General features: G+C 38.8%; 1 protein-coding gene across 3 annotated transcripts in view; it reads left to right on the top strand.

The window, feature by feature from the left end:
- Nucleotides 1–20,166, top strand: part of ct (homeobox protein, cut) — a 74,142-nt gene extending 53,976 nt beyond the window's left edge. For 2 of the 3 annotated variants that reach the window (XM_041775076.2, XM_070287974.1), the window contains 5 exons: nucleotides 2,714–3,252; nucleotides 3,370–3,557; nucleotides 5,307–6,287; nucleotides 14,985–15,438; nucleotides 15,571–20,166. In XM_041775076.2, the coding sequence (XP_041631010.1) occupies nucleotides 2,714–3,252; nucleotides 3,370–3,557; nucleotides 5,307–6,287; nucleotides 14,985–15,438; nucleotides 15,571–18,967 (5,559 nt within the window). In that variant the 3' untranslated portion in view covers nucleotides 18,968–20,166. The remainder of the gene's footprint in view (nucleotides 1–2,713; nucleotides 3,253–3,369; nucleotides 3,558–5,306; nucleotides 6,288–14,984; nucleotides 15,439–15,570) is intronic. The other variant, XM_041775077.2, reaches the window with a different exon arrangement.
- The last annotated feature ends 5,695 nt before the right edge of the window (nucleotides 20,167–25,861 follow it).

Raw genomic sequence — 25,861 nt, 5'->3', positions numbered from 1 at the left:
AATTTTCACAGTGCGAGATGGGGGGGGGGGGGGGGGGGGGTGGATAAACCAACACACCCATCATCCATCGTTCGTTCGAAAGTATTTGTTATAGTTTGTTTGATTGCTGTTAGATGCTACACCCAGGACTATACCCAGGACTCTGCACACCCATGGCAGCAGCAGCAGCAGCAGCAGCCTCATCAACCACAGAAGAGTTGCAGAAAGTTTCTACTTTTCAACCCTTGAAAATGAAAATGAAAATGATTTCTGCTGTCTCTCTGTGTGTGTGTGTGTGTGTGTGCCTTATCGTCCTTGTTGTCGTTGTCCTCATCCAAAAAGTTGATTTATCGTTTTAATATTTCTTTCATTTTTGGCCGTCGTTCGGCTTTTTGGCGTAAAATACTCGAAAAGTCGAAACCAAAAATCGAAATGACAGTTTTCAGACCTCCGCCCCAATTTTTTGGCATTAATTTGCATACGAAAAAGGGGATGCCTAAAATTTTCAACTTTAACATTCATTTTATGTTTACTAATTAAGTTTTGTGGTTAAAAATAAATATATTTTTAAAGTACATATATATAAATATATATTTTGGCTATAAATAAATATTTTTAGAAATTTCTAGGTATTTTTTTTTTTTGTAACCTAAACATAATTTCCAAAAATTTCAAATAAGGCTTAACTGCTAAAATAATTAATTATCATAAAAACTAAGTTAATTTCCTTTAAAAAATAATTCATTGTCTTGAAATTAAAGTTCCATCTTACAAGTACAGTTGCTCCCACACACACATGTGTGTGTGTGAGTGATCCCTTTCCTGGGCGCCCCTCGACTTGTGCGCTAATTACGTTTATTTAAGAAAAGCTGCGAAAAATTTCGTTTTTGGAAAATGAAGCCCAGGCAAAAAAGGGGTTGGCTTGTGGGCTATGGATTGTCTGGCAATTAGAAGCCACCCTCTGTGGTGCTGCCTTACACCGCACCCATAAGATTTTTATGCAATTAATTTGAGTCGTTTGTCGTCTTGTCATGTCTTTTTTCTTACTACCTACCTCCCTCCCTCCCGCCTCCTACTCCCCCTCGTATGCTAATGAAAAATCGAACACGCATGCCGGCATTTTCCCAACCCTTCTTGACATGTGTCCCGGATCCTGTTTCCCTCCCCCCCGCTCTCAGTATTTGGGGTTGGGTGTCCTTTGATTGATAATAGAATTAACTGGCGGCTCTCGGCGGCTGTTTTGCATTTTTCGGCATGCCACACACGCATGTTGTTGATGCTTTTTTAATGCCAATTATGTTGCTGTTGCCGGGACCATTGTTTATGGCCAATAATCATCAGCGGAGTGCGGGGTACGCCCCATCCACAAATATTGATAAAATAGACACGTGAAGTTCCACCAGCAGTTCGCAATGGTGTTCCCCCATGTTGATGAAATTATTGTTTATGCCCATGTTCGACACAAATCACGCAATGACACGCAAATTTGTAGTTAGAATTATGTTGATTTCGTTGATATATTTGCATATGGGTTAAGGGTACCCCAAACCGCTTACCGCTTACCGCTCGATATTTAAAGTTTTCTATTTTCTATTTTTCCTGGCACGCATATATATTTACAAGATTTAATTATTTACTAATATTCATATTGATTTTGCCTTTGAAATTTGATTTATTTATGATTTTATAAAAAGCAGAGAACAAATGTACCTCTCTCTCTCTCTCTCTCTCTCTCTCTCTTTTGCTTGCACATTGCAGGCAAAGCAGAAGCATTTAAAGCAAGAGCGCAATAGGAAAAGTCCTTAAAAGCTAAATTAAAAGGTTCTTTCAAAGCATAAAACTATAATCTTTAAAGTAAAATTCACTACGCCCATAAAAAGCACTAAAAAGAACCTTTAAAAGCTACTTTTAGCATAAAAGTAATAAGAAAATCTCTAATAAAATCAATCGATAAGAAATTTTGAAGGTAAAACTTTTTGGCTTGGCATCTGCTTGGCGTCAATTAAAAACCGCGCCATAAAATTAATTTTAATCACATAATAAGAGATACACAGGCACACACAAAGTGACATGTGTGTGTGTGTGCGTGTGTACCTGGGCTGTCATTAAAAAATTTCGTTGCATACCACACGGCGGCAGGGCTGCCGAAAAACTTTATCTTGTCAACTTTTGCCAGTGCTGGAAAAGGGCGGTTGTGCGTGTGTGTGCTTATGTGTGTGTGTGTCGACGCGCACTTAAGAAAAATTCCCTTGTCAAATTTGCCAATTATCATATTTTCATCAAACAAACAAAGTTCCCAAACAAAAGCAGGAGAAAGGGATGCTGATGATGGTACCTTGGGGTGGGATTGGGCCTGCTTTACTTACCACCTGGGGGAAAGGGGGGGACTCACCACGTGTGTGTGTGTGTGTGTGTATGTGTGCCAGAAGCCGACATTGACGTCGTTGTTAATTTTATTAAAAATTATTTTATAACTCTCAGGGAACTTTTACAGCAAAAGAGCTTAACGTGTATAAAAACCCAGGGGGGCAAACAGTCAAAAACAAGCCAGAAGAAAACCAAGTACAGTCATCGATAAATATTAATGAGACATGAATAAATCGATAAAAAAGTATTGTAAAAAATACAAATACTATTAATCGCGTACTAGAAATATTTCCTTACAACAAATTTAACGAAAAACATTTTGAAAATGGATAAATTTAACGCAATATTTCTCGATTTGGCCTTGCAGATTAAAGCACTTATGGAGGAGCTGCAGCGCCTGCAGGCTTTGGAACAGACGCACCTGGTGCAGATCCAGCGCCTGGAGGAGCATCTGGAGGTGAAGCGGCAGCATATTATACGACTGGAGGCCCGCCTCGATAAGCATCAGATCAACGAGGCTTTGGCGGAGGCCACCGCTTTGGCAGCTGTTACCGCCGCTGCCGTTGCCGCTGCCAACAACAACAACAACAATAATAATAATAATAGTCAGAGCAGTGACCACAACAAGCTGAGTGCCAGCGCCGCCGCCGCCACCGCTTCCTCCAGTGATCCTGCGGAGATCAGCAAGATCGACGACGATGAGGATGAGGAGGAGGATGAGGCCATGCTGGTGGACACCAGCGAAGAGGTCAAGGCCGAGGAGAAGGTCAAGTCGGAGGAGCGACAGCGGAGGGAGGACGATGAGGAGGATGAAGAGGATGAGGAGGATCACATGGCCGAAGATCGGGCTGCAGATCGAAGGATTGTCAGCGATAGCAACGAGATCAAAATCGAAAAGGAACAGCAGTGAGTTTTTTTGATTTTTTATATATTTAAAATATTTATTTGAAATATATTTTTATTTATAAAATTAATTATATATATTTTATACATTTATTTATATTTTAAAATATTTTTTTATAGCAGTCCTTTGGACCTTAACGTGCTCAGTCCTCAGTCGGCCATTGCCGCTGCCGCCGCCGCCGCCGCTGCCGCTGCCTGTGCCAATGACCCCAACAAATTCCAGGAGCTGCTCATGGAGCGGACCAAGGCCCTGGCCGCCGAGGCGCTCAAGAATGGCGCCAGCGATGCCGTCAATGCCATTAGCGAAGGTGAGTCCCCAAGACCCGCTGTTTGCCAGCAGAGACACCATCATCATCAAGCTCTCTCATCAAGTTTGTTGTTTTTACAAGGGTGGATCAATACGGGGAAATATTTTAAAATACTAGGGTTACATTTAAATAAATTGCTTAAATATTTTATAGAAAATACAGGTCTAAAATATATTCAGATATTTTTAAAAGAATTTTAAAGCTAGTAAACTTTAATTATTTTCCATTTAAATTTCCTTTTTATTAATATTTCAAGCAACAAATGTCTTTAAAAAATCGTTAAAAATATATAAAAAAAAATCGTTAATCTATTATTTATAAAAAAATATATAAATTTTAACCAAGAAATCTCTTTTAAGAAACTATTTAAAATCTCTAAAAAAAATCTTTTCAAAAAATATTCAACTTTTAAAATCTCAAAAAAACCTTTTTAAAAAATTTCCACGTTTCTCTCTTAACAAAAATCTCTTAAAATCCCCTTATTGATCCACCCTATAGCTCATACTATATACTTCCGGTCCTTCTCTGATTTCTTGGCTTTATCAATTCGTCTTTGATTTGAAACCGACACGCGCAGGCTTTGCATTTATTATTATTTTTTTTATGGTTTATTTGAGCGCGATAAACCCTGCAAAGAAGAAGGTTATATATCGCATATATATACATACGATATATATACAGCAGAAATCAGAAATCAGCAAAGAGGAGACTCGGACGGCGCCAGATTTTATGGCCTGAAGACGCGGCAAGAATGCTTTTATTTCCACAATACTTTTTCCCTCTACTCTTCTTTTTTTTTGCGGTGGCTAAATATTTGCATTCCGGTCATTATCATTATCAATCATTATCATTATAAAATAACCAAGAGCATTGTTGTTGTTGTTGTTGTTGTTGTTAATTGTTGTTGTAGTTGTTGTTGAGTTCTGCATGTGTTTATCGATAGCAGAAAGAACTACTTCTACCATCACTCTCTTTTTAAAATCTACAAAAAAATATAATAATATGATATATAAATATATATATTTGTTATTTTGTTGCACTTACAAAATTGGCGAGAAAAAAAAGCAAAAAAAAAAAAAAAAACGATAAATGGCAAAGAAAGTTTTCGATTAATTTTGGCGTTTTGTTCCCTGGATGTGTTGTTGTTACAAAAAAATACAAAAAAAAAAAAAAAAAACAAAACCAAAAAATACAAACAACAAAACAAATAGAGCCCCCAAATATTTGTTTTCGTTGGTTATCCCTCCGCAGAAAACCAGAACCCCCAGAAATCGGATGTTATCGATGAACCTATCGAAGCTACAAACATAACAAAAATGGAGCTACCCGACGATGATGATGATGAGCCTCAAGCCGAACCGGAAACGGAAACCGAAACGGAAGTATTACTGCAGGAGCAGCTGGTCAATAGCTATTGGCGTCGCGGCTTCGATACATCGCCTCCGGGGAGCAAAACGCCAACAATTTATCAGGGCCTTAGGCCTGTCGATTCACAGCAGCAATTGCTGTTGCCGCCACCACCGCCTCCGCCGCCACCCATGGCCCCAACGGTGCCTCAACAACAACCACAACATCTTTTTAATAACCCAATTCAACAACAACAACACCAACAACAACAACAACACCAACAGCTACAGCAACAGCAACATGGACCCTCGTCCACCGCCTTGCTTAGCCAACTGGTTAACTCAACCTTTTCCAACTCCAACTCAACCTCAACCACCACCTCCTCCTTATCCTCTCGCACAGATGCCCACCAACACCAGAGGGAGCGTGAAAGGGAGAGGGAGCGTGAACGGGAGCGGGATCATCACCTGCACAGCAACAGTAGCAGCGGGAACAGCAGCTCCTCGAACCACCACCACCCACATTCACACCAGCAGCAGCAGCAGCAGCATCATCAGTCTGATGGGCTAAACCACCATCATGGCCTCAATCATCACCTGCATGCCGCCGGCCTGCTTCATCCCTCAGCCGCAGCTGCAGCAGCAGCCGCAGCCGCAGCTCATCATCACCTGCATCAGCATCAAGAGTCCAGCTCAAACTCCAGTGCCACCAGCACACCCACCGCCGGAGCTGCAGGAGGATCGTCGGGTTCAGCTGGAGCCGCCGGATCGGGCTCGGGCACGTCAGGAACCGCCTTGAATGGCAGCAAATCGTTGGGCGAGGATGCCGCCACCAATGGTTTGGCTGCCGCTGCCATGGCTGCCCATGCCCAGCATGCGGCAGCTGCCGCTGCCTTGGGCCCTGGAATTTTCCCGGGTCTACCGCCTGCCTTTCAGTTTGCTGCCGCCGCCCAGGTGGCCGCCGGTGGCGGTGATGTTGTTGGTCGCGGACATTATCGGTTTGCGGATGCGGAATTGCAATTGCCACCGGGTGCCTCGATGGCCGGTCGATTGGGTGAATCGCTAATACCCAAGGGTGATCCCATGGAGGCCAAGCTGCAGGAGATGCTGCGCTACAACATGGACAAGTATGCCAATCAGGCATTGGACACCCTGCACATTTCGCGTCGCGTCCGAGAGTTGCTCTCGGTGCACAACATTGGGCAGCGGCTGTTCGCCAAGTATATCCTGGGCCTGTCCCAGGGAACCGTCTCTGAGCTCCTAAGCAAGCCGAAGCCGTGGGACAAGTTGACGGAGAAGGGCAGGGATAGCTATCGGAAGATGCATGCCTGGGCCTGTGATGATAATGCCGTAATGCTGCTCAAGTCGCTGATACCCAAGAAAGGTAAGTGTGGCTTAGAATGTAAGGGGGTGCCTTAGGGAGGGGATTATAGGGGAAAATCTCTTGAGGGGAAATGGATTAAAAAAATATAGAAAGGAATCTCTAGGGAAATGGTTTAAAAAAATTATGGAAAGGAATTTCTTTGGAAATTAATAAAATTAAATTGGGAAATTTAATAATTTTTTTTAAATGTATTTAATTTAATTAAATTTAATTTATTTCTATTTAATTTATTAATTTTTATTCACAATTTATTTGGAAAATTAAGAAAGATTGGAGAACCTTTTAAAAAACCTTGCTCAAAAGTAGGCTACAAAAAAATGTAATACAATTTTTACTTTCCTACAAATATTTCATTGCCTACTTTTGGCTGTCTTTTTAATTGTTTTTAAAGAGTTTTAATTAACTGAAACCTTTAAATTAAAAACCTTTCTCAAACCCCTGCAAAAAATGAGACTTTAAAAAATCGTACATATTTTTAACTCCTTAAAATATATCATTGCCTACTTTTAGAAGCCTTTTAAATCGGTTTTAAAAGCATATTTTTGAAGGAATCGAATTATAACAGAATAATTCCCAGGTTCATTGACTGGCAGGCAAAACCACAAAGAGAGAGAGAGAGTCCTTCAACTCGAACTTCAAACGAGGTCCTGTCAGCTTGCTCTCTTTCTCCTCCTTTCTCTCTGTGAAATATTTTCTCCTCTTATATTTATTATTTTTTTTGCTGCGTCTTTTGGCGTTTTTCATTTCGTTTGGCCGCCGGCCAAAACATTAAATTGTGAAATTTTAATTATTTTTGATTTTTGCGTATAATCAACGTGCCAACAGCACCGCCAGTCGGCGGCGACAAACTTGACGACGAAGAAGCCAGGGGAGTAGTGTGTGAGGAGGGGTCGGTTAGGTGCAGAAAAAAAAAAAAAACGAGACATTTTGCAGTGCAGTTGGAGCGGCCATTTGCCTGTCGCCATAAATTTCAGCAAATTCGCACATTAGGCGTGAAAATGAACAGGAATTCGTTTCATTCTGTCGTGATTTTTGTTTTTTTTTTTTTCATTTTGTTAACTGAATTTAAGAGCAAGCTATAGATACTATATAGAATATATATGTATATATAAAATCCTACACACAACTCCTTGTTATATATCCCTGTTGCCTGGGTTTCCCCTTTTTCAATATTGATTAGTCATCAATTTGAATGGTTAAAAACTTTGGAAAAGCGTAGACCGGGAAATATGTCAATGCAAAAAGTATGTTTAAAATGTGCTAAGCACGCATTCCAACCCCCCTTCAGCCCCACCGTCCCTGCCCTAGGTGCGTGTGTGTGTCTGTGTGTGTGTGTGTTGGTCTAAGTGCATGCAAATGTTGACAATTAATTTATGACGATTACTCATGGCAGCTAAACTAACTGTGACTGTTTATAGAGGGAGAGGAAGGGAGAGAAAGAAGGATAGAAAGGGGGGAGAAGGAGCTAGAGAGGGACACAGAGCCAGCTCTGACAGGGACGTAGGGTTAAGGAGGCACTGGCAGGGGTTAAAGTGCAAGAGAGGTTATATTTATTTGTTTATATTAAAAAAAAAATAAAAGAAAGGGAAATAAATACTTTTTAAAATATTGATTTTAATAGAAAGTCAATATTTTATAATTATATTTTTCTCTCTTTTTTAATTTTAATTTTAATAGAAAATCAAAATTTTAAAATTCTTAATTTCTCTTTATTTGTTTAATTTAAATTAATTTTTATTAATTATATTAATTTTTATGAATTATTTATTATAAATAAATATTTAGAACAATTAAAAGTAAGCATGTAGTCATTTTAAAATTTTAAAAAATTAATTTGGAGATTTTCCTGCTATTTAAAAAATATATTTTCAAGGGTTCTAAAATATTTTCTTGCTATTTTCTTAATTAAAAATATTCAACAAAATTAATAAATTATTTTTGTTATTAATTTATTTTTTTTTAATTAAATAACTAATTTTTTAAGTCCTTTTTGGTTTTAAAAAAATATTTATTTTCCATATTTAAAATCAATTTACAAAATTTATTAATAAACTTCAAGGCAATTATTATTTTTTTGATATTTCCCCTTTTTTCCGTGACTTCTAATTTCTGCATTCACCCCCTTTTCACCACCTATCCCACCTGTGGTAGGCAACTCAGGTAGCTCAGGTTAACAATACTTTGAAGTCATTGTGGCAAAAGTTAACCCAGGATGCGCGTCAATGAATTTTGAATTGTAATTGTTTAAAGCGCGCTATATAAAATCAGGGGGGGACAGGGGCTTAGAAGGGGTCTGCCAGGAGGGGAGGGGAGTATATGGACTTAATAATAAATACAAAAAAGGTGGCAAAGGTGAGGGGACGACGACGACGACGACGACTGCCGTGACAATTGGTCTGTGAAAAGCTTGAAACAAAATCAGAAAAAAAATTAAAAATAAATATATATATGTGTGTGTGTATAGGCGGGCAACATGAAGTTGAATTAAATGTAAACAACAAGCCAGTGATGACGACAACAACAACAAACACACAACAAATAATAATAAAAATAATAATAATAATAATACGAGGCAGAACTGCAACTCTGCCTTCAACGAGCCATGCAAAATCGCTGACGTGCCGAGCGTTTGAAGTCGTCTTTGTGGCTGTCCCTCCTGTACCCCTCTCCCCCCTATAAAAAAGGGGGGTAACCAGGGGGTAGTGGCCTCCTCTTACCCCCCTCATGGCTTGACGCAAAAGTTTTTGCGTTTTCGGTTTGTTTTGTCCCCCGCCCCCTTCGAATTTCTTCCTTTGCCCTGGCTGCTATTTATTTCTTTTACTTCTTTTCTCTTTTTTTTTTTAAGGACAATTGTTGCTTTTTTTTTAGGGTTAAAGGGGGTTTATATTATCAATCAAAGGGGTTAAGGTTTAGTACCAGAAAACTATAAAAAAAAGGTTTATTTGTTATATTTTAATTGGTTAACTTTAAAAAATAAAAAGAAGTTTAAGATATATGAATTATAGAATTTTAAAAATAAATTAATACGATTTTTTAAAGGTATAGAAATTAAAAGAGAATTTTTTTTAATATATAAAATATTTTTGGTCAAGTCTTTAAGCCTTTTAAAAATGTGTTTTTATTTATTTTTTTATTTAAATGTATTTTTTTTAATTTATAATTTTTTTAAATTTATTTTTTTTAATTGAACTGCAAAGCCAAAACTTTTTATTTCAATTTTTGAATAATTTTCTTTAAGCCTTAAAATTTCCAAAATATATTAAAAAAATATATAACTTTTTTAAACTAAACCCTTAATATATTTTAAAACCTTTACCTACCTTTTTTATACTTTAAAACCTTAAAAACCAGACTAAAGATACTTTTATAGTGTTTAACCCGCAGGACCTTAGCCCTCTTAACCCTCTTACACTTGACTAAAGTTTACTTTAGCCACAAACGCACATAAAAAAAAAACCAAAAGTAGAAAAAAAAAGAAACTGTTGACAGGACTCTTTGGTAACAAAAACAGGACTAGAAAAATGAGGGGAGAGTTAAGTGCTCAATTGAAACTCGCTCAAAAGCAGGGTACTATGCGGCGTATACGTAATGACCGGGAAGAGGAGGACTGGGCGAGGTTGGGGGAGTACTCGAGGAGTACAGAGTGTGAGCCATTATAGCAGCTAATAATACTAGCATATTAACACATAATTCTCAACAGACACCGTCGTCGCCCCCCCTCAATGTCTATTTGCCTTTATTTTAGCCAGGCCAACGCAACGCGCGGGCCAGGCCAAAACAGAGTGCGAGTGCGAGTGTGTTGGCTAAGAATAGCACCAAAAATCGGGCAGGAAAGGGGGGAGAGCTTCGACAAAACAAAAGCATTCCAAATGCCACAAGAAGATGCGGCTGAATAAAAACCAAAAAAAAAAAAAGAAAATAATAATAAGGAAAATCAGAAAAAGCTAAAGAAAAACGTACGGCAGACTGCCACACATTTATTTGCGGCCGCTTCACAAATTATTTGTCACAAGCTATAAAGCGGGCTAAAAGTGTGTGTAAGTGTGTGTCAAAGGAAAGAAAAACAACAACAAGAAATACAAAACAAAAACATAATAATATTTTTCACAAAGAAAATCGAAAGACTAAAGACTAGGAGATGCTCTTTTTTGAGAAAATCGAAAAGGAAAGGAAGGAACATTGACATAAATTATTTATTTAATAAATTTAAAATTTAATGATTAATTAATCAAAAATTTAAAATATATATTAAAATGTTAAAGAAGGCTTACATAAAATAATAAAATTATTAAAGCAGAGGAAAATTGAAATCCAATCAAAAAATAATAAATAACAAAAGCTTAAAGTAAAATAAATAATAAATAAATAATAAATAAATAATAAAATAAAATAAAAAATTAATAAAAAGACTTAAAGTGAAAGAAAAAAATAATAAATTAATTAAAAACAGGTTAAATTAAAATAAAAAAAGGGTTAAGAAAGGCTTAAATAAAATAATCAAATTATTTAAAAAGTAGAGAAAGTTTTAAATAATATAAATACGATTTTAATATAATTTTAAACTGTTTTAAAACCTCTTTTTTAATATTCAATAATATTCAAAACCTGTATTCAAGCCTTTTTTATATATTTATATTACTCCAAGCTGCCTTTTCAACATTCTTAATATTATTTATAATAAAAAATCACTTAAAAATATATATTAAAAAACCAAAAGAGATAGAGTATCCCCAAAGCCTTCTAGAACATTTTTCTTTCCTTCTCTAAGTGAGCCAACGGGGCGTATCAATGCTTTAGCTTTAACGCGATTTTTGGCCCCATATCTTGATTGTATTTTGATTTTATTTGATTTTATTTATACACAACACACACACACACACTTCCTTGGCTGATGCTGCAGCCATTAAAATTGTTCATTGAGTGGCTTCGCATCGTTCATAAGTGTGGCGACTCATTGCGGTTCTTGCTTTTTTTAATTTATCTCATTTATTTATTTATTTATGTATTATCTTTACTTTTTTTTTTTTAGGGGGGATTGCCTGGCTGCGTAGGCCGGCCAAACAATACGCATAAATTAGCATAAAGCTCGCTCAACAATTTTCATAAATCTGACTCGATCGCAGAAAGGGAAATCTTAGCCACCGACAAGAATTTATTTTATTTTGAATTTCTTTTGATATCTTTTGTGATGAACGAAATGAGGCAATAATCAGAGGGGAAATGAAAGAGCTGCCGCCATAAGAATGGGAAAAGAACGAATACCGAAGACTGAAGACTGAAGAAGACTGAGGACCGAAGACTGAGAACCGAAGACCCCAAAGTCTGAAGACCGAAGAGTAATGGGCCCCGATCAGGGAGTGCTAATAATTTGATGAGGACTACTAACCGAAAAAAAAAGCACTAGAGACTATAATAAAAAATAAATAAAACTGAAATGGGTAATAAACAAAAATAAGAACAAGAAGGAGGGAAAAATCAGGGGGGGAAAATGGGTGGAAAATAAGGTGGGGGAAAATATTTTAAACAAAAAAACAAAAAAAAAACCCCAGCCAAGTAAAATGGTTAAATGTTGCACACATGTCGTGTTCGTGCCTGGATATTTTTTTGTAATTTTTATTTTGCATATAAGCGGGCTAATTACTTTGTAATGAACTTTGACAACAACAGGGTTAAGGGGTAAGGAAGGGGGGTATAAGGGTTAAGGGGGCTGGAGAGATGGAACAAAGCGAAATCCATGACGAAAACAAATTAAAATGCAAGACAAAGTTGCCTCTGCACGTTGCCCATTCTCCCAGAAAGGACTCCTTTCTCCACTCTCCACTCTCCAATAACACCATTCTCCATACTCTTTCTTACCCATTCCACTTGTTCCTCAGCTCTCTCTCTCCCTCTGTATCCCCCATATATATAAAATTTTCTGCTTAATTGCAAGACAAACAAAGGTGGAACAAAAGGGGAATGGGGTGGCTAGGAATTCAGGGAATGGGGGAAAGTGAAACGCTTTTGATAACAGGTGAGAGAGAGACTCGAGGCTCTGCTGCAGTGCAGGTCCCAGAAAAAGAAGAAGAAGCCATCGCCCTGTGTCGAAACTCTTCAATTTGCAATGCTACGTTTGCTTTCCGCTCAGCTGGAAGAAGGAGGAGCAAAGAAGAAGCCTCCAAATCCCCTTTTCCTGTTTATTTTTTATTTTCTTTTTTTTTTTAATTGACACTTTTGCTAATACACCAGGAACAAATGGATAGGAGAGAGGAAGGAGAAGGAGAGCAAGTCGAAATGACTGGCATTTTAATTAGAAAATTTTTACTTGCAATTAATGCAAATTGCGTGCGTGTGCCAATTTCAATGTGCCAACAGCCGGTTCAATTCCGTGCGTTCCCTCAAACCCTCAACGCAACGCAACGAAAGGAAGAAGGACCCTTTCAGATCGACGCGACGCGACATGTTGAAGTATGATTACACATATTTCTGTGTGTGGAACGAGAATGCCGGCAAATATTTATTGTATTTTAGAATATACATATATAGAGGAGAAAAAACAGAAAAACAGAAAATGGAAAATGGGAAAGGGAAACCAACCCCCAGTATGGAGTTGGAGCCCAGGTCTGCACCTCCTCATTCTCCTTCTCCGATTTGTTATAAAAGGCAAATATTCATCAGGCAAAATGGGAAGCAGAACAAAGATTGTCATATAAAAATATATATATCATATATATATATACAATAACTGGGTAGACAAATATGATAGCTCATATCTTTGGTGGTCCAAAAAAAAAAAAACACAAATAAATATATCCCTTTTTGAATGACAATTTGGTCAACATGTTTCTCTCTAATAAATTAAAAAACAAAAAACACAGAAAAAGTACAGACAAGAATAATGTAAATCGCAGACAAAACAAAAAATACGGTGAGCTATCTATAACTCTACATATATTTGTGTGTATATACATATATATATATATAGTAAAAAGCTGAAAGGTTGTTAGGAAAAAAATATATATTTGGGGAAAGGGCAGAGAAGTTGAAGCTATATTTTTTGTCAAGTCTGAAATGCCACGTGAGTTAAAGACTCTTGAATTTTTTGCTCATAAAAATATAGAAATTAAAAACATACATCAGACTTTGAGATTTAAGAATTAATAGAGGATTTTTTAAATTAAAAAATAAATAAAGTAAATTTAGTTAGGAGAAGTTGAAGCTAATAAAGCTATTATAAACCTTTCTTTACCCTTTTAATGACTTTTCTCTGCTCAAAAATCAAACCTTTAAAGTCTGCTGAGTGACCTTCTTCCTAACCCAATCGATATATACTATATATATAGCCATGTATCCCTTGGTTCCCCTTTTGGAGCTGGTCACAATCTTTGGCCAAATCCCAAGCTAAGCTGTCTGTGTCTGACCAGACACCACTTTCACTCGGACAACCCTCACATTCCCTCTGTATTTGATTCCGAAACCTGAAATCCTGGAGCCAGGAGCCAGAAGCTGGAGCTGGAGCTGGAGCTGAAGCTAGACCTGGTCTGGCCCTGGCTTTGGCCCTGGGTCATACCAGGTGTCATCAATGTCATCTTCGACTTTATAACACAAAAACACTTTGTAATCCCTAAATGAAGCGACGACAAAAACAAAAAAAAAAAGAAAGAAAAGAAAAATGTGGAAAATGATTTTTCCAATTTTTATGGTCAGAAACCTATTGTAGTTGTTGCCTGACCAGGACTAGCTAGCTTCATTTTTTTTACCCCAGCTATTCTCGCTTCAATGGAGGGATTTGTGTCTGGTTGTGGGTGTGTGTGGTACATTTGTCATTCATGTGTTGATTTCCGTTTCCGCTTTTTGCCAAGTCGCCAAGTGTTTGCTCCTTTGGGGCATCGATTATGCTTTTTGGCAATTGTAAAGCGATTTTCAGTTATTTCATTTCATTGCTTTTGCATGGGAAAAACGTTTGATTGATGTTTGTTGCCACAAAAACATGCCGCAGGACACACAACAGGATGTGTGTGTGTGTGTGTGCTTGTGTTTGATTATTTTGCAATTTACCAGTCGATGTTTTGTCACAAAAAAAATACAGAGGAGTCTGAAAAGCACAAGGACTTCCTTCTCCATTTCATTTTTTTGAAAGGACTTTTTTGCAGGATTCTTTATTTTTTTTGTAACCCGCTCTCTCTCTCTCTCTCTCTCTCAATTGCAATTGAATTCATTCATTTATTCATTTCGTTTTGGTTTATTCAACTGCCAGGACCTCGCTTCGATGAGCAGGCTAAGGCTGGGGCTGGGTCCTGGCGCGTGCCAAATTAGCGCAAACGCTCTTTTTGCATCGAACAACTATTTGAGAGGGGACCTCAAATTCATTCACATTTCAAAAATATATACATATATATATCCTACATACATATACATATATATACATATAATTGGAGCCACCCCTCTCCCCGAAACCCATCGAAATTTTAGGGATACATATACGGGTAGATCCTTTCAACTGCAGCGCCGCCTTTATGGCCGCAAATTCGCTTTGGCCTTTTGAACGCTTTATGGCTTAATTGGTTGAACTCTACCCCTCCCTCCCTCTCTCCCTCCCTCTCTCTCTCTCTGAGTTTGATTCCTTCCTGTGCGCTCCTCCAATAAACTTTACAGCATTTAATGGCTCAGACTCTTTACGATCCCTCTACTAATCGAATATATATATCTCTGTTTCAGATTCTGGCCTGCCTCAGTATGCTGGTCGCGGTGCCGGCGGCCCTGGCGGTGATGATTCCATGTCCGAGGATCGCATCGCCCACATTCTAAGCGAGGCCTCGTCGCTGATGAAGCAGAGCAGCGTTGCCCAGCAGCAGCAGCGGGAGCATGAGCTGCGTCGTCATGGTGGTGGTCTGGTGGGCGATGATTCTCACAGCAATGAGGATAGCAAATCGCCGCCACAGAGCTGCACTTCACCCTTTTTCAAGGTGGAGCAGCAGCTCAAGCAGCAGCAGCAACAGCAACAGCAGCAGCAGCAACATCTCAATCCCGAGCAGCAGCGTGAACGAGAGCGTGAGCAGCGGGAGCGGGAGCAGCAGCAGCGTTTGAGGCACGAGGATATGGCCCAGGACAAGATGGCCAGGCTGTATCAGGAGCTTATAGCGCGAACGCCTCGTGAGGCACCATTTCCCAGGTGAGTGGGGGTTTCAAGATCTGGAAAACCAGCTAAGGGAAAGGGTATGCAGCTGGTCTTTAGATGGGTTCTCAGATGAAAACCATATAATCTAAATCTATCCTTTTTCTCTCCCCCTTCCATCCCCCTCAGCTTGTTCTTCTCCCCCATTTTCGGAGGAGCTGCCGGCATGCCTGGAGCCGCTGGTAATGCCTTTCCTGCCATGGCCGATGAGAATATGCGGCATGTCTTTGAGCGTGAAATAGCCAAGCTGCAGCAGCAACAGCAACAGCAACAGCAACAGCAGCAACAGCAGTTTCCCAACTTCTCCAGTTTGATGGCCCTGCAGCAGCAGGTGCTCAATGGAGCCCAGGATCTCTCGCTGGCCGCTGCGGCTGCCAAGGACAACAAGCTGAATGGCCAGCGTTCCTCGCTAGAGCACAGTGCCGGTGGCGGTGGCAGCAGCAGCAGTTGCTCCAAGGATGGCGAACGCGATGAGCCCGGTTATCCCTCATCCCTGCATGGCCGCAAGTCTGAAGGTGGCGGTACACCGGCACCAGGACAGGTAACACCCTCAGTGCCAGCAACCCCATCAAATGTGGGCAGTGGAGCAAGTGTTCCAGGCAGTGGAGCTGGAGCCGGAGCCAGCAGCAACTCGGCAGCGCCCAGTCCCTTGAGTAACTCCATCCTGCCGCCGGCTTTGAGCAGCCAAAATGAGGAGTTTGCGGCCACAGCCAGTCCTTTGCAGAGGATGGCCTCCATTACCAACTCGCTGATCACACAGCCGCCGGTGACGCCGCATCATAGCACACCGCAGCGTCCGACCAAGGCGGTGCTGCCGCCCATCACCCAGCAGCAGTTCGACATGTTCAACAACCTCAACACGGAGGATATAGTGCGTCGGGTGAAGGAGGCCCTCTCCCAGTACTCGATCTCCCAGCGTCTCTTTGGCGAATCCGTGCTGGGCCTGTCCCAGGGTTCCGTATCCGATCTCCTGGCCCGGCCCAAGCCCTGGCACATGCTCACCCAGAAGGGTCGCGAGCCCTTCATCCGGATGAAGATGTTCCTGGAGGATGAGAATGCGGTGCATAAGCTGGTGGCCAGCCAGTATAAGATTGCCCCGGAGAAGCTGATGCGAACGGGCAGCTACAGCGGTAGTCCACAGATGCCGCAGGGTTTGGCCAGCAAGATGCAGGCCTCCCTGCCCATGCAGAAGATGATGAGCGAGCTGAAGCTGCAGGAGCCGGCGCAGGCGCAGCATCTTATGCAGCAAATGCAGGCGGCGGCCATGGCACAGCAGCAGCAGGTACAAGTGCAACAGGCAGCCCAGCAGCATCTGCAGCAGCAGGCCCAGCAGCATCTCCAGGCGGCGGCCCAGCAGCATCTCCAAGCTCAGCAGCAGCAGCAGCAGGCGCAGCAAGCGCAGCAGCAGCAGCAACATCCACACCAGCAACACCATCAGGCAGCGGCAGCAGCGGCGGCAGCAGCAGCATTGCATCATCAAAGCATGCTGTTGACCTCGCCGGGTCTGCCGCCCCAGCATGCCATTAGCCTGCCGCCCGGCGGTAATCCTGGCCAGAATCAGAGCAACTCCAACTCGGGCCAAAACCCAGCCAACAGCGAGAAGAAACCCATGCTGATGCCGGTTCATGGCACCAATGCCATGCGTAGCCTGCACCAGCACATGTCGCCCACCGTCTATGAGATGGCTGCCCTCACCCAGGATCTGGACACGCACGACATAACCACCAAGATCAAGGAGGCCCTGCTGGCCAATAATATTGGTCAAAAGATCTTTGGCGAGGCGGTGCTTGGCCTCTCCCAGGGCTCCGTCTCGGAGCTCCTGAGCAAGCCCAAGCCCTGGCATATGCTCTCCATCAAGGGCCGGGAGCCCTTCATCCGGATGCAGCTCTGGCTGAGCGATGCCAACAATGTGGAGCGACTGCAACTGCTGAAGAATGAGCGCCGGGAGGCGAGCAAGCGACGCAGGAGCACCGGTCCCAATCAGCAGGACAATAGCAGTGATACATCCAGCAATGATACCAATGACTTTTACACCAGCAGCCCTGGGCCGGGTTCGGTGGGCTCTGGCGTGGGCGGTGTGGGTGGTGCTCCGCCCAGCAAAAAGCAAAGGGTACTCTTCTCCGAGGAGCAAAAGGAAGCCCTCCGCCTAGCCTTTGCCTTGGATCCCTATCCGAATGTGGGAACCATTGAATTTCTGGCCAACGAACTGAGTTTGGCCACGCGGACGATCACGAATTGGTTCCACAATCACCGGATGCGGTTGAAGCAACAGGTGCCGCATGGCCAGCCCGGTCAGGATAATCCCATACCCAGCCGGGAGAGCACCAGTGCCACACCCTTCGATCCCGTCCAGTTCCGGATTCTGCTGCAGCAGCGTCTCGTCGAGCTGCACAAGGAGCGCATGGGTCTGAGCGGGGCACCCATCCCATATCCCCCGTACTTTGCAGCTGCCGCTTTGTTGGGACGCAGCCTGGCTGGAATACCAGGAGCAGCAGCAGCAGCAGGTGCCGCAGCAGCAGCAGCGGCAGCTGTTGGAGGAGGCGGTGGTGCCACCACCAGCGAGGAGCTGCAGGCTTTAAATCAAGCCTTCAAGGAGCAGATGAGCGGCTTGGATCTGTCGATGCCAACGCTGAAGCGTGAGCGTAGCGATGACTATCAGGATGACCTGGAGATGGATCATCATCATCAGCAGCAGGCGCATCATCATCTCCAGCTGCAGCAGCACTTGCAGCAGCAGCAACAGCAGCTCCAGCATCAGCTCAGCGACAACGAATCCGAGCAGGATCAGCTGGAGGATAACAAGAGCAGCGACTACGAGAAGGCTCTGCACAAATCCGCCTTGGCCTCGGCTGCTGCAGCCGCTGCCTACATGTCCAATGCGGTGAGAAGTTCACGCCGCAAGCCAGCTGCCCCCCAATGGGTGAATCCGGCTGGTGTTGGTGGCGGTGCCACGCCCACGCCCAATGCTGTCCTAGCAGCAGCTGCAGCAGCCGCAGCCGCAGCAGCAGCAGCGGCAGCAGCAGCCACGGCGGCGGAAAGCGAGAGAATCATCAATGGAGTGTGCGTGATGCAGGGCTCCGAATATGGACGCGATGATGGCGACCAAACGGGCAAGGAGTCGGCGGGCGGTGATTCGGATCATGAGCATGCCCAGCTAGAGATTGATCAGCGCTTCATGGAGCCAGAGGTGCACATCAAGCAGGAGGAGGAAGATGACGAAGACGAGGAGGAGGAGGAGCAACAGCAGCCCAGTCTGGAGGCTACCCCCGAGGAGACACAGCAGCAGCAGCAGCAGCAGCAGCTGAAGGTGGTCAACGAGGAGAAGCTAAGGCTAGTGCGAGTGCGTCGACTGAGCAGCACGGGCAATGGTTCCGCCGATGAGATGCCCGCACCCACGGCTCCGTTAGCAGCCTCGACACCAGCTGGTGAGGCCTCCAGCAACAGCACCACAGCCAGCTCCAGCAGCAGTCCCTTAGCCCCGCCGGCAGTGACGGCCAGTCCGAGTCCTGCAGGATGGAATTACTAAGAAGAGAGAGCAAATAGAGAGTAAAGAGAGCAAATAGAGAGTAAAGAGAGAGAAAAGAGAGCGTAGAGAGCGAAATAATCAGTGCAATGTGTTGAGTTGAGGCGCGTTTACTTGTGATTAAGTTTGAAAATGTTTGAAAGCGACCAGGGAGATCGATATCCAGAGATCGATAGAGAGAGCAGACACTCTATATATATATATATATATATATATCTAAATATAAATATATATTATATTATTTTTTTTTAACTACTAAATAGGCGTTAGTTTGGTTTAGACCTAAGGTTAGTCCGTAGTAGTTTGTAGCTAAAAGTTTAGAGACGCTATGCGATCGTTGGGTGTGGAGCAGCGCAAAAAGTATTAAAGAGAAGAGAGATGGGGAGAGAAGTAAAGAAAGAAAGAGAAGTTGCAGGAAACCCCTCCCCTACCCCCTTGACTTGCCGAAGAACTTGAACCAAAACACATGTGTGTCGAGATCCAAATGTTAGTGAAAAGAAAGATCAAAATCTTGCAAAGATTCGATGATCGATTAAGCGAATTCTATCGATTTTCGATTAAACATTTTTTTCGATTAATTTTTTTTTATATTATTTATAAATTCTTTTAATTTGTTTAAACAAATTTGTGGATTTTTCGATAAATCATTTTATCAGCTGAAGAATTTTTCGATAAAAAATTAATTTATAAAATTATTTTACAAAATTTGTATTTAAAAATATTTTTTCGTTTAAAGATTTTTGTCGATTAACGATTTCTTCGGTTAACGATCTTTTTCGATAAGCAATTTTATCGATTAACGATTTTTTTCGATTTGTTTCTACTTGAAGACTGTAAGCAAAGGCACACACACGTAATTCTATACTATTTTTTTTTTTTTTTTTTTGTATGAACTCGATAGTTAAGTGTTAATTCGTTAAGTGTAAATAAATAAATTAATGTAAATAGAAAGTTTCTGTCGTTCTTCCTAAACACAAAAAAAACCAAACAAAACCCTTAAATTTTTTAACCGCAAACCGACTTGTTTTTAACTATCTTTTGATCTCAAGCTAAATAAAAAATACAAAATAACAAAAAAAATGAAAACGAAGGAAAAGTTAGAGGAAAGCGAAAAGGGAAATGAATGCATGAGGAAAATTATTTAAAAATCCAAAGTAAAAGATAGTTAAAGGGCAAAATTAAAAAAAAAATAGGAAATAAAACAAGTAAGAAGCGTGTTTTTCCCCGTCTTGGTTTTTCCAATTGATTTGAGATGAAAAAAAGTAAAATACATATAACAATAAATTTTGTAAATTTTGAATTTACATAAAAACCACACAAACACAAACACACACACACACACACACTGATACATTGAGTAATTCATAATTATAGCAAAAATAAACACACATGCAAAATGCACTAAATTATTTATAATCTAATTATTCGATATATACAATAATTATATATATACATATATCTAATATATAATTAAACATATATATATATATATATGTATACATATATGTATGTATATGTGTATCAACTTAGCCTTACGCTAAATATAAATTTACATTTTGCATTAAACCCTTAGCATATATAACAACAATTTTTTTCTGTGAATCTAAATAATATTATATTAAAAGAAAAATAAAAACAAATAAAAAACCCGCATATCGTACTAAAGAAATTACAAAAAAACAAAAAAGAAAATACAAAAAAAAAAAAAGAAAAACCAACCGTAATCTAAGAAAGCCAACTTTTTTTTTGCCTAGAACCTAAGTTTATATATATATTAATCGTAATATTAAATAAATTACAACAAAAAAATCATTATTATAATAAAAACACACAAAAAAAAACACAAGAATCTGTTTTCCTACAAACCGAAGCAAATTTTTAAGCAAAATATTTAAACGTTTTTTTCCTAGGCTAAATGTTTAAGCTAAAAAAAAAACAACACAACAGATTTCTCTAAATAAATAAAAAAGAAACTATTAAAAAACAAGCACGAAAACCATTTTTGCATAGGCCCAAAATTTGCCGCGTTATTATTATTATTATTATTATTATTATTATTATTACATACATACATATAAATGAGAAGGAATGAAAGAGAGAAAAGGAAATTACCAAACATAAAATTTGCATCTTCAAGCGAAATTTATTCAAGAAACTAAACAACAAAAAATCTAAGCAAATATAAAAGCAAGTAAAAACATATTTTGAATATATGCAGAGAGAGAAAAACAACGATCTTCTTTAATTTATATAAATATATATATACATATATATATAATTTCCACCCTGCTAAGTTAAATCAAGTTTAAATACTTTGCATTTTCATACGCTTTAGCTAAAAAATAAATTATAAACCCAATATGGATATTGAGATAAACGTAAAAGAGTAAAACTATATATATAAAATATATGCAAAATATGGAATAACTTTTAGTTTTAAAAGCAACCATTTTTTTTTTCTATTATTATTATTATTATTATTATTATATTATTGTAATTATATACAAAAAAAAAACAAAATACACATATAAATCTAAAAGAATGAAAAGGAGAAGGAAAAGCAAAAGCGACAACATACCAATAATACATGAACATGAACGAAACTTTATCAAATAAAAATGTTTTCTTAAACGAAAAAAAAACAACAACACCCATCGATATCCTTTTTTTATTTTCCGCCAAAAAAGAAAAATGCCCACAGAGAAAATCCCTGGAAACCCCCCCCCCCCCAAGTCCCACGCCCACGCCCTGTATAGCTTACCTTTTAGGTGGGAGTGTCCAGCAGGTGAATATATACATATATATGAATGATCAGCATTTTTATACACACACACATATATAAATATATAAACAAATATGCGGTGCTAGCCCACGTAAATAATATATATATATATATATATATTAGGAGGAGAGCAGGACATACGTAATTAATTTTAATAATAAAAATTAAATTAAAGCAAGCAATTTAAAAACGAAACTAAAGTAAAATCAAAAAACACAAAGCTGTAAATAAAATTTAAAAAAACAAAAAGTTTAACCTTAAAAAATTCCACAATTAAAAAAAGGTTTTTTGTTTAAATTTTTTTGTGGCCCAAAACCCTGTTTTTCCCCACAAACCAAGCAAACCCTAGCTGTACATAAATAAATAAATTAATTAATAATTAAATAAATAAAATTAACAAAAATAAATAGCAGAAAAAAAACACAACAACAACAAACCAGACCATATCAATATTATGTTTAAAGCGTAAGAGTAATAAAAAAAAAGTTATTTTAGCAGAAAAAAACCCCAAAAACCAGCCATGACTTGACATAATTAATCAGCCGATATATATCGTATATATATACTTATATATAGAAAAACCCAGGCAAGTCAAGAACGAGTAAAGTTAACACACAAAAAAAAACATACACCAACGCACACAGAACCCAAACAAAGATCCAACTTCCTGTAACCCCCAGGCAGGTGAAAGATACAAAGATACAGATACAGATACCCATACAGAGGCAGTATCTCTCCGTTTTTTCAGTTTGAAATCCGCCCAATAAAGCAATGCAAAAACCGAAGAAGGAGCAAAGCCAAGCGTTTATTGAAAAGAAATTAGCTAAATGTGCCCAAAATAAAAAATAAACAATTATTAACAACAAAAGCAGCAAAAATATCAAAAATATACATATAAAAAAGCAAAAACAAAAAAGTAAATACAAAAAACATATATATATATATAGATATTAAACTTAAGCACACACACAATTTTTGGCAAAAACCTCGAAAAAACAAACATTTTCTAAAATCTAAGTGAAAACAAAAACTTTAATCCCAAAAATTACACAAGAAAACATTTTTTTGTAGCGCATTTCTTGTATAAATGCAAACACGAGAGCATTCAAAAATAAATAAGAAACCGAATATAATAAATAATTAAATGGTAATATTTTTTTTTAATTAAGCTAAACTATAATTGTGTTTTTTTTATTTCAAAAAACGTGTATTTCCGGCAAACAAAGAAAAACGAACAAAAAAAACACCAGAAAAAAATCAAACAAATGCAAAAAAAAAACAGCCATAAAAAACAATTTCTAAAACAAAAAATAAAAAAAAGCAAGAAAGCGTCGGGCAAAGCAATGGAGAATGGGAAGAAATATGGAAAAAGGGGAGAAAATAATGCAAATATAAATATTAACAATATATGATTAATAAAAACTAGTTTATATAGCATGTAAAACTGAACAGAAAAATCAAATTCAATAAAGACGAATCTACTGTATTCCAATCCGAACGATGTGATTATTTATTTATTACGGATATTTTAATTTTATTCAGGAAATGTAGCAACATTTTCAATATAAACAAAAAGATTTGTTCAACAAGAAATAAAAACCAAAAATTGATTTTTTAAGCCCCATTGGGGGGTTTTTAGAGCTTTTTAGGCAGAAGGAATCATTTCCGACCCCATAAACCATATATATTCTTGATCAGCATCAACAGGCGAGTCTTTCTAGACATTTAGTGGAAAAAAAATTTTCGATCGATTTTTTCAAAATTTGATAAGGGGTACCATCATTAAAATTTGCAAAAAATCGAAAAAAATGAAATTTAAAATTCAGTATGCAGATTTATAGCCCTTATAAAAACTAGCACAAAACCGCTTTCCAAATTGATTTTAATGCATTTTTGGCGAAATTACAGATTTTTTTAAATTTGGTTTTTTCCCAAAAATAATCAAAAAATTGACAGTTTTTTCCAAATTTGATCGTTAAAATTGTCAAAAAAAAGCACACATTTTAGATAAAATTAAATGGAGTATGCTCTATGTTTTCCGAATTAAATTTAATAAATTTCTGGCTTAGTTAATATATTTTCATTTTATTTCCTTATCCCATAAAGCAGTTTCTTTTTGTGAGCGCCACCTGTCGGTATTTTGCTGAAACAGCCGTGTAGCACAGCAAAGCAGTTTTTGAAATAAACATCAAGCAGTATATTGCAGTCTGAAAACTCAGGAGAAGTATGCAGTTTTGTTAAGCTTAGAAAGGGCAACTCAGAACAGCTTTCTGAATTGAATTTCATGCGTTTTTGGCCGAGTTATGAGCTAAATAGCAAAATAGCTAGATGAGCATCACTGGCAGTTAGTGAGATGCCTATAATTTATAAAAAACCCTCATAACTCGGCCAAAAACGCATGAAATTCAATTTGGAAACCTGTTCTGAGTTGCCCTTTCTGAGCTTAACAAAACTACATACTAGGTTTTGAATTTTATGCATTTTTGGCCGAGTTGTGTTTTTCACATTTTTATAGGTAAGTATTTTAGCAAAACTGAGTATGCAGTTTTGTTAAGCATAGAAAGGGCAACTCAGAACAGCTTTCAGAATTCAATTTCATGCGTTTTTGGCCGAGTTATGAGCTATATAGCAAAATAGCTAGATGAGCATCACTGGCAGTTAGTGAGATGCCATTTTGCCCCAATAATGCAATATAGCTAGATGCGCATCACTGCCATTAAGCCAGAATTTATTGCCACCCAATATTGCAATATAGCTAGATGCGCATCACTGCCAATATTGCAATATAGCCAGAAGAGCATCACTGATGCACATGAGCATCACTGCCATTAACCCCGATTTTTTGCCCCCCCAATATTGCAATATAGCCAGATGAGCATCACTGATGACCATGAGCATCACTGATGCAAGTGAGCAAAATTTTTCATTCAATTTGGCCGCTTTCCAAACTGGGGTAACAGGCGAACAGAAACCAGCAGCAAGCAACTGAAAACTGGTATAAACTGTTATAAAAAGTCCAAGTTTCAAACCATTTAGGAGCCGGCGCAAGTTAGCGAAGACTCAAACCTTTTGAATAACTGTTATATTTCATTTTATGCATTTATACCTATTTGTTGCCGACAACAACAGCTTGATGGCAACAACAACCTTTCTACAACAACATCCCTTCAGCAGCCCATCAAAATTTCCAAAAATTTCCATGCAAATTGCCCGTTTCCCAAACTGGGGTAACAGGCGAACAGAAATCAGCAGCAAGCAACTGAAAACTTGTATAAACTGTTATAAAAAGTCCAAGTTTCAAACCATTTAGGAGCCGGCGCAAGTAAGCGGAGACTCAAACCTTTTGAATATCTGTTATATTTCATTTTATGCATTTATACCTATTTGTTGCCGACAACAACCACTTGATTGCAACAACAACCCCTTTACAACAACATCCCTACGGCAGCCCATCCAAATTTCCAAAAATTTCCATACAAATTTGGCCGTTTCCCAAATTGGGGTAACAGGCGAACAGAAATCAGCAGCAAGCAACTGAAAACTGGTATAAACTGTTATAAAAAGTCCAAGTTTCAAACCATTTAGGAGCCGGCGCAAGTTAGCGGAGACTTAAACCTTTCCAATCCAAATTTAGGTGTTATTTTACAAATGCACCTGGGCACACTGAAACTGATCGTCGTTAAATTCAAATTCAAATTTGGCAGTTAAATAAAATAATAAAAAATATTTTAAAAAATTTTAAAAATTCAGAAAAAATGTAGAAAATACAGAAAAAATTTTAAAAATTCAGAAAAATGTTCAAAAATTTAGAAAAAAAATTAAAAATCCGAAAAAAAAGTTTGAAATTTAGAAAAAATAGTTTAATTTAACTGTAAAATTGGTTTTAATTATTATCGGGTTGTTGGCTAAGCTCCAGAAAAATACCAACAGATGACGTTTACAGGCCGTTTTTGTTTAAAAGTTTATGATTTAATAAAGTAAATTCTCTTAAAAAATACCTAAAGGCATTTTTATATTGAAAACAAACTCGCATTGCTCGATATCAACAGATGGGTGGAGAGTAATTTATTTATTGTATTTCATACACAAAGATACAGGTCCAAAGGATCAGACCC

This window comes from Drosophila kikkawai, chromosome X (genome assembly GCF_030179895.1).
Source record: "Drosophila kikkawai strain 14028-0561.14 chromosome X, DkikHiC1v2, whole genome shotgun sequence".
NCBI classification, from domain to species: Eukaryota; Metazoa; Arthropoda; class Insecta; order Diptera; family Drosophilidae; genus Drosophila; species Drosophila kikkawai.
Note: the sequence above shows the minus strand (reverse complement) of the source record. Positions and strands in the feature narration are given on the sequence as shown.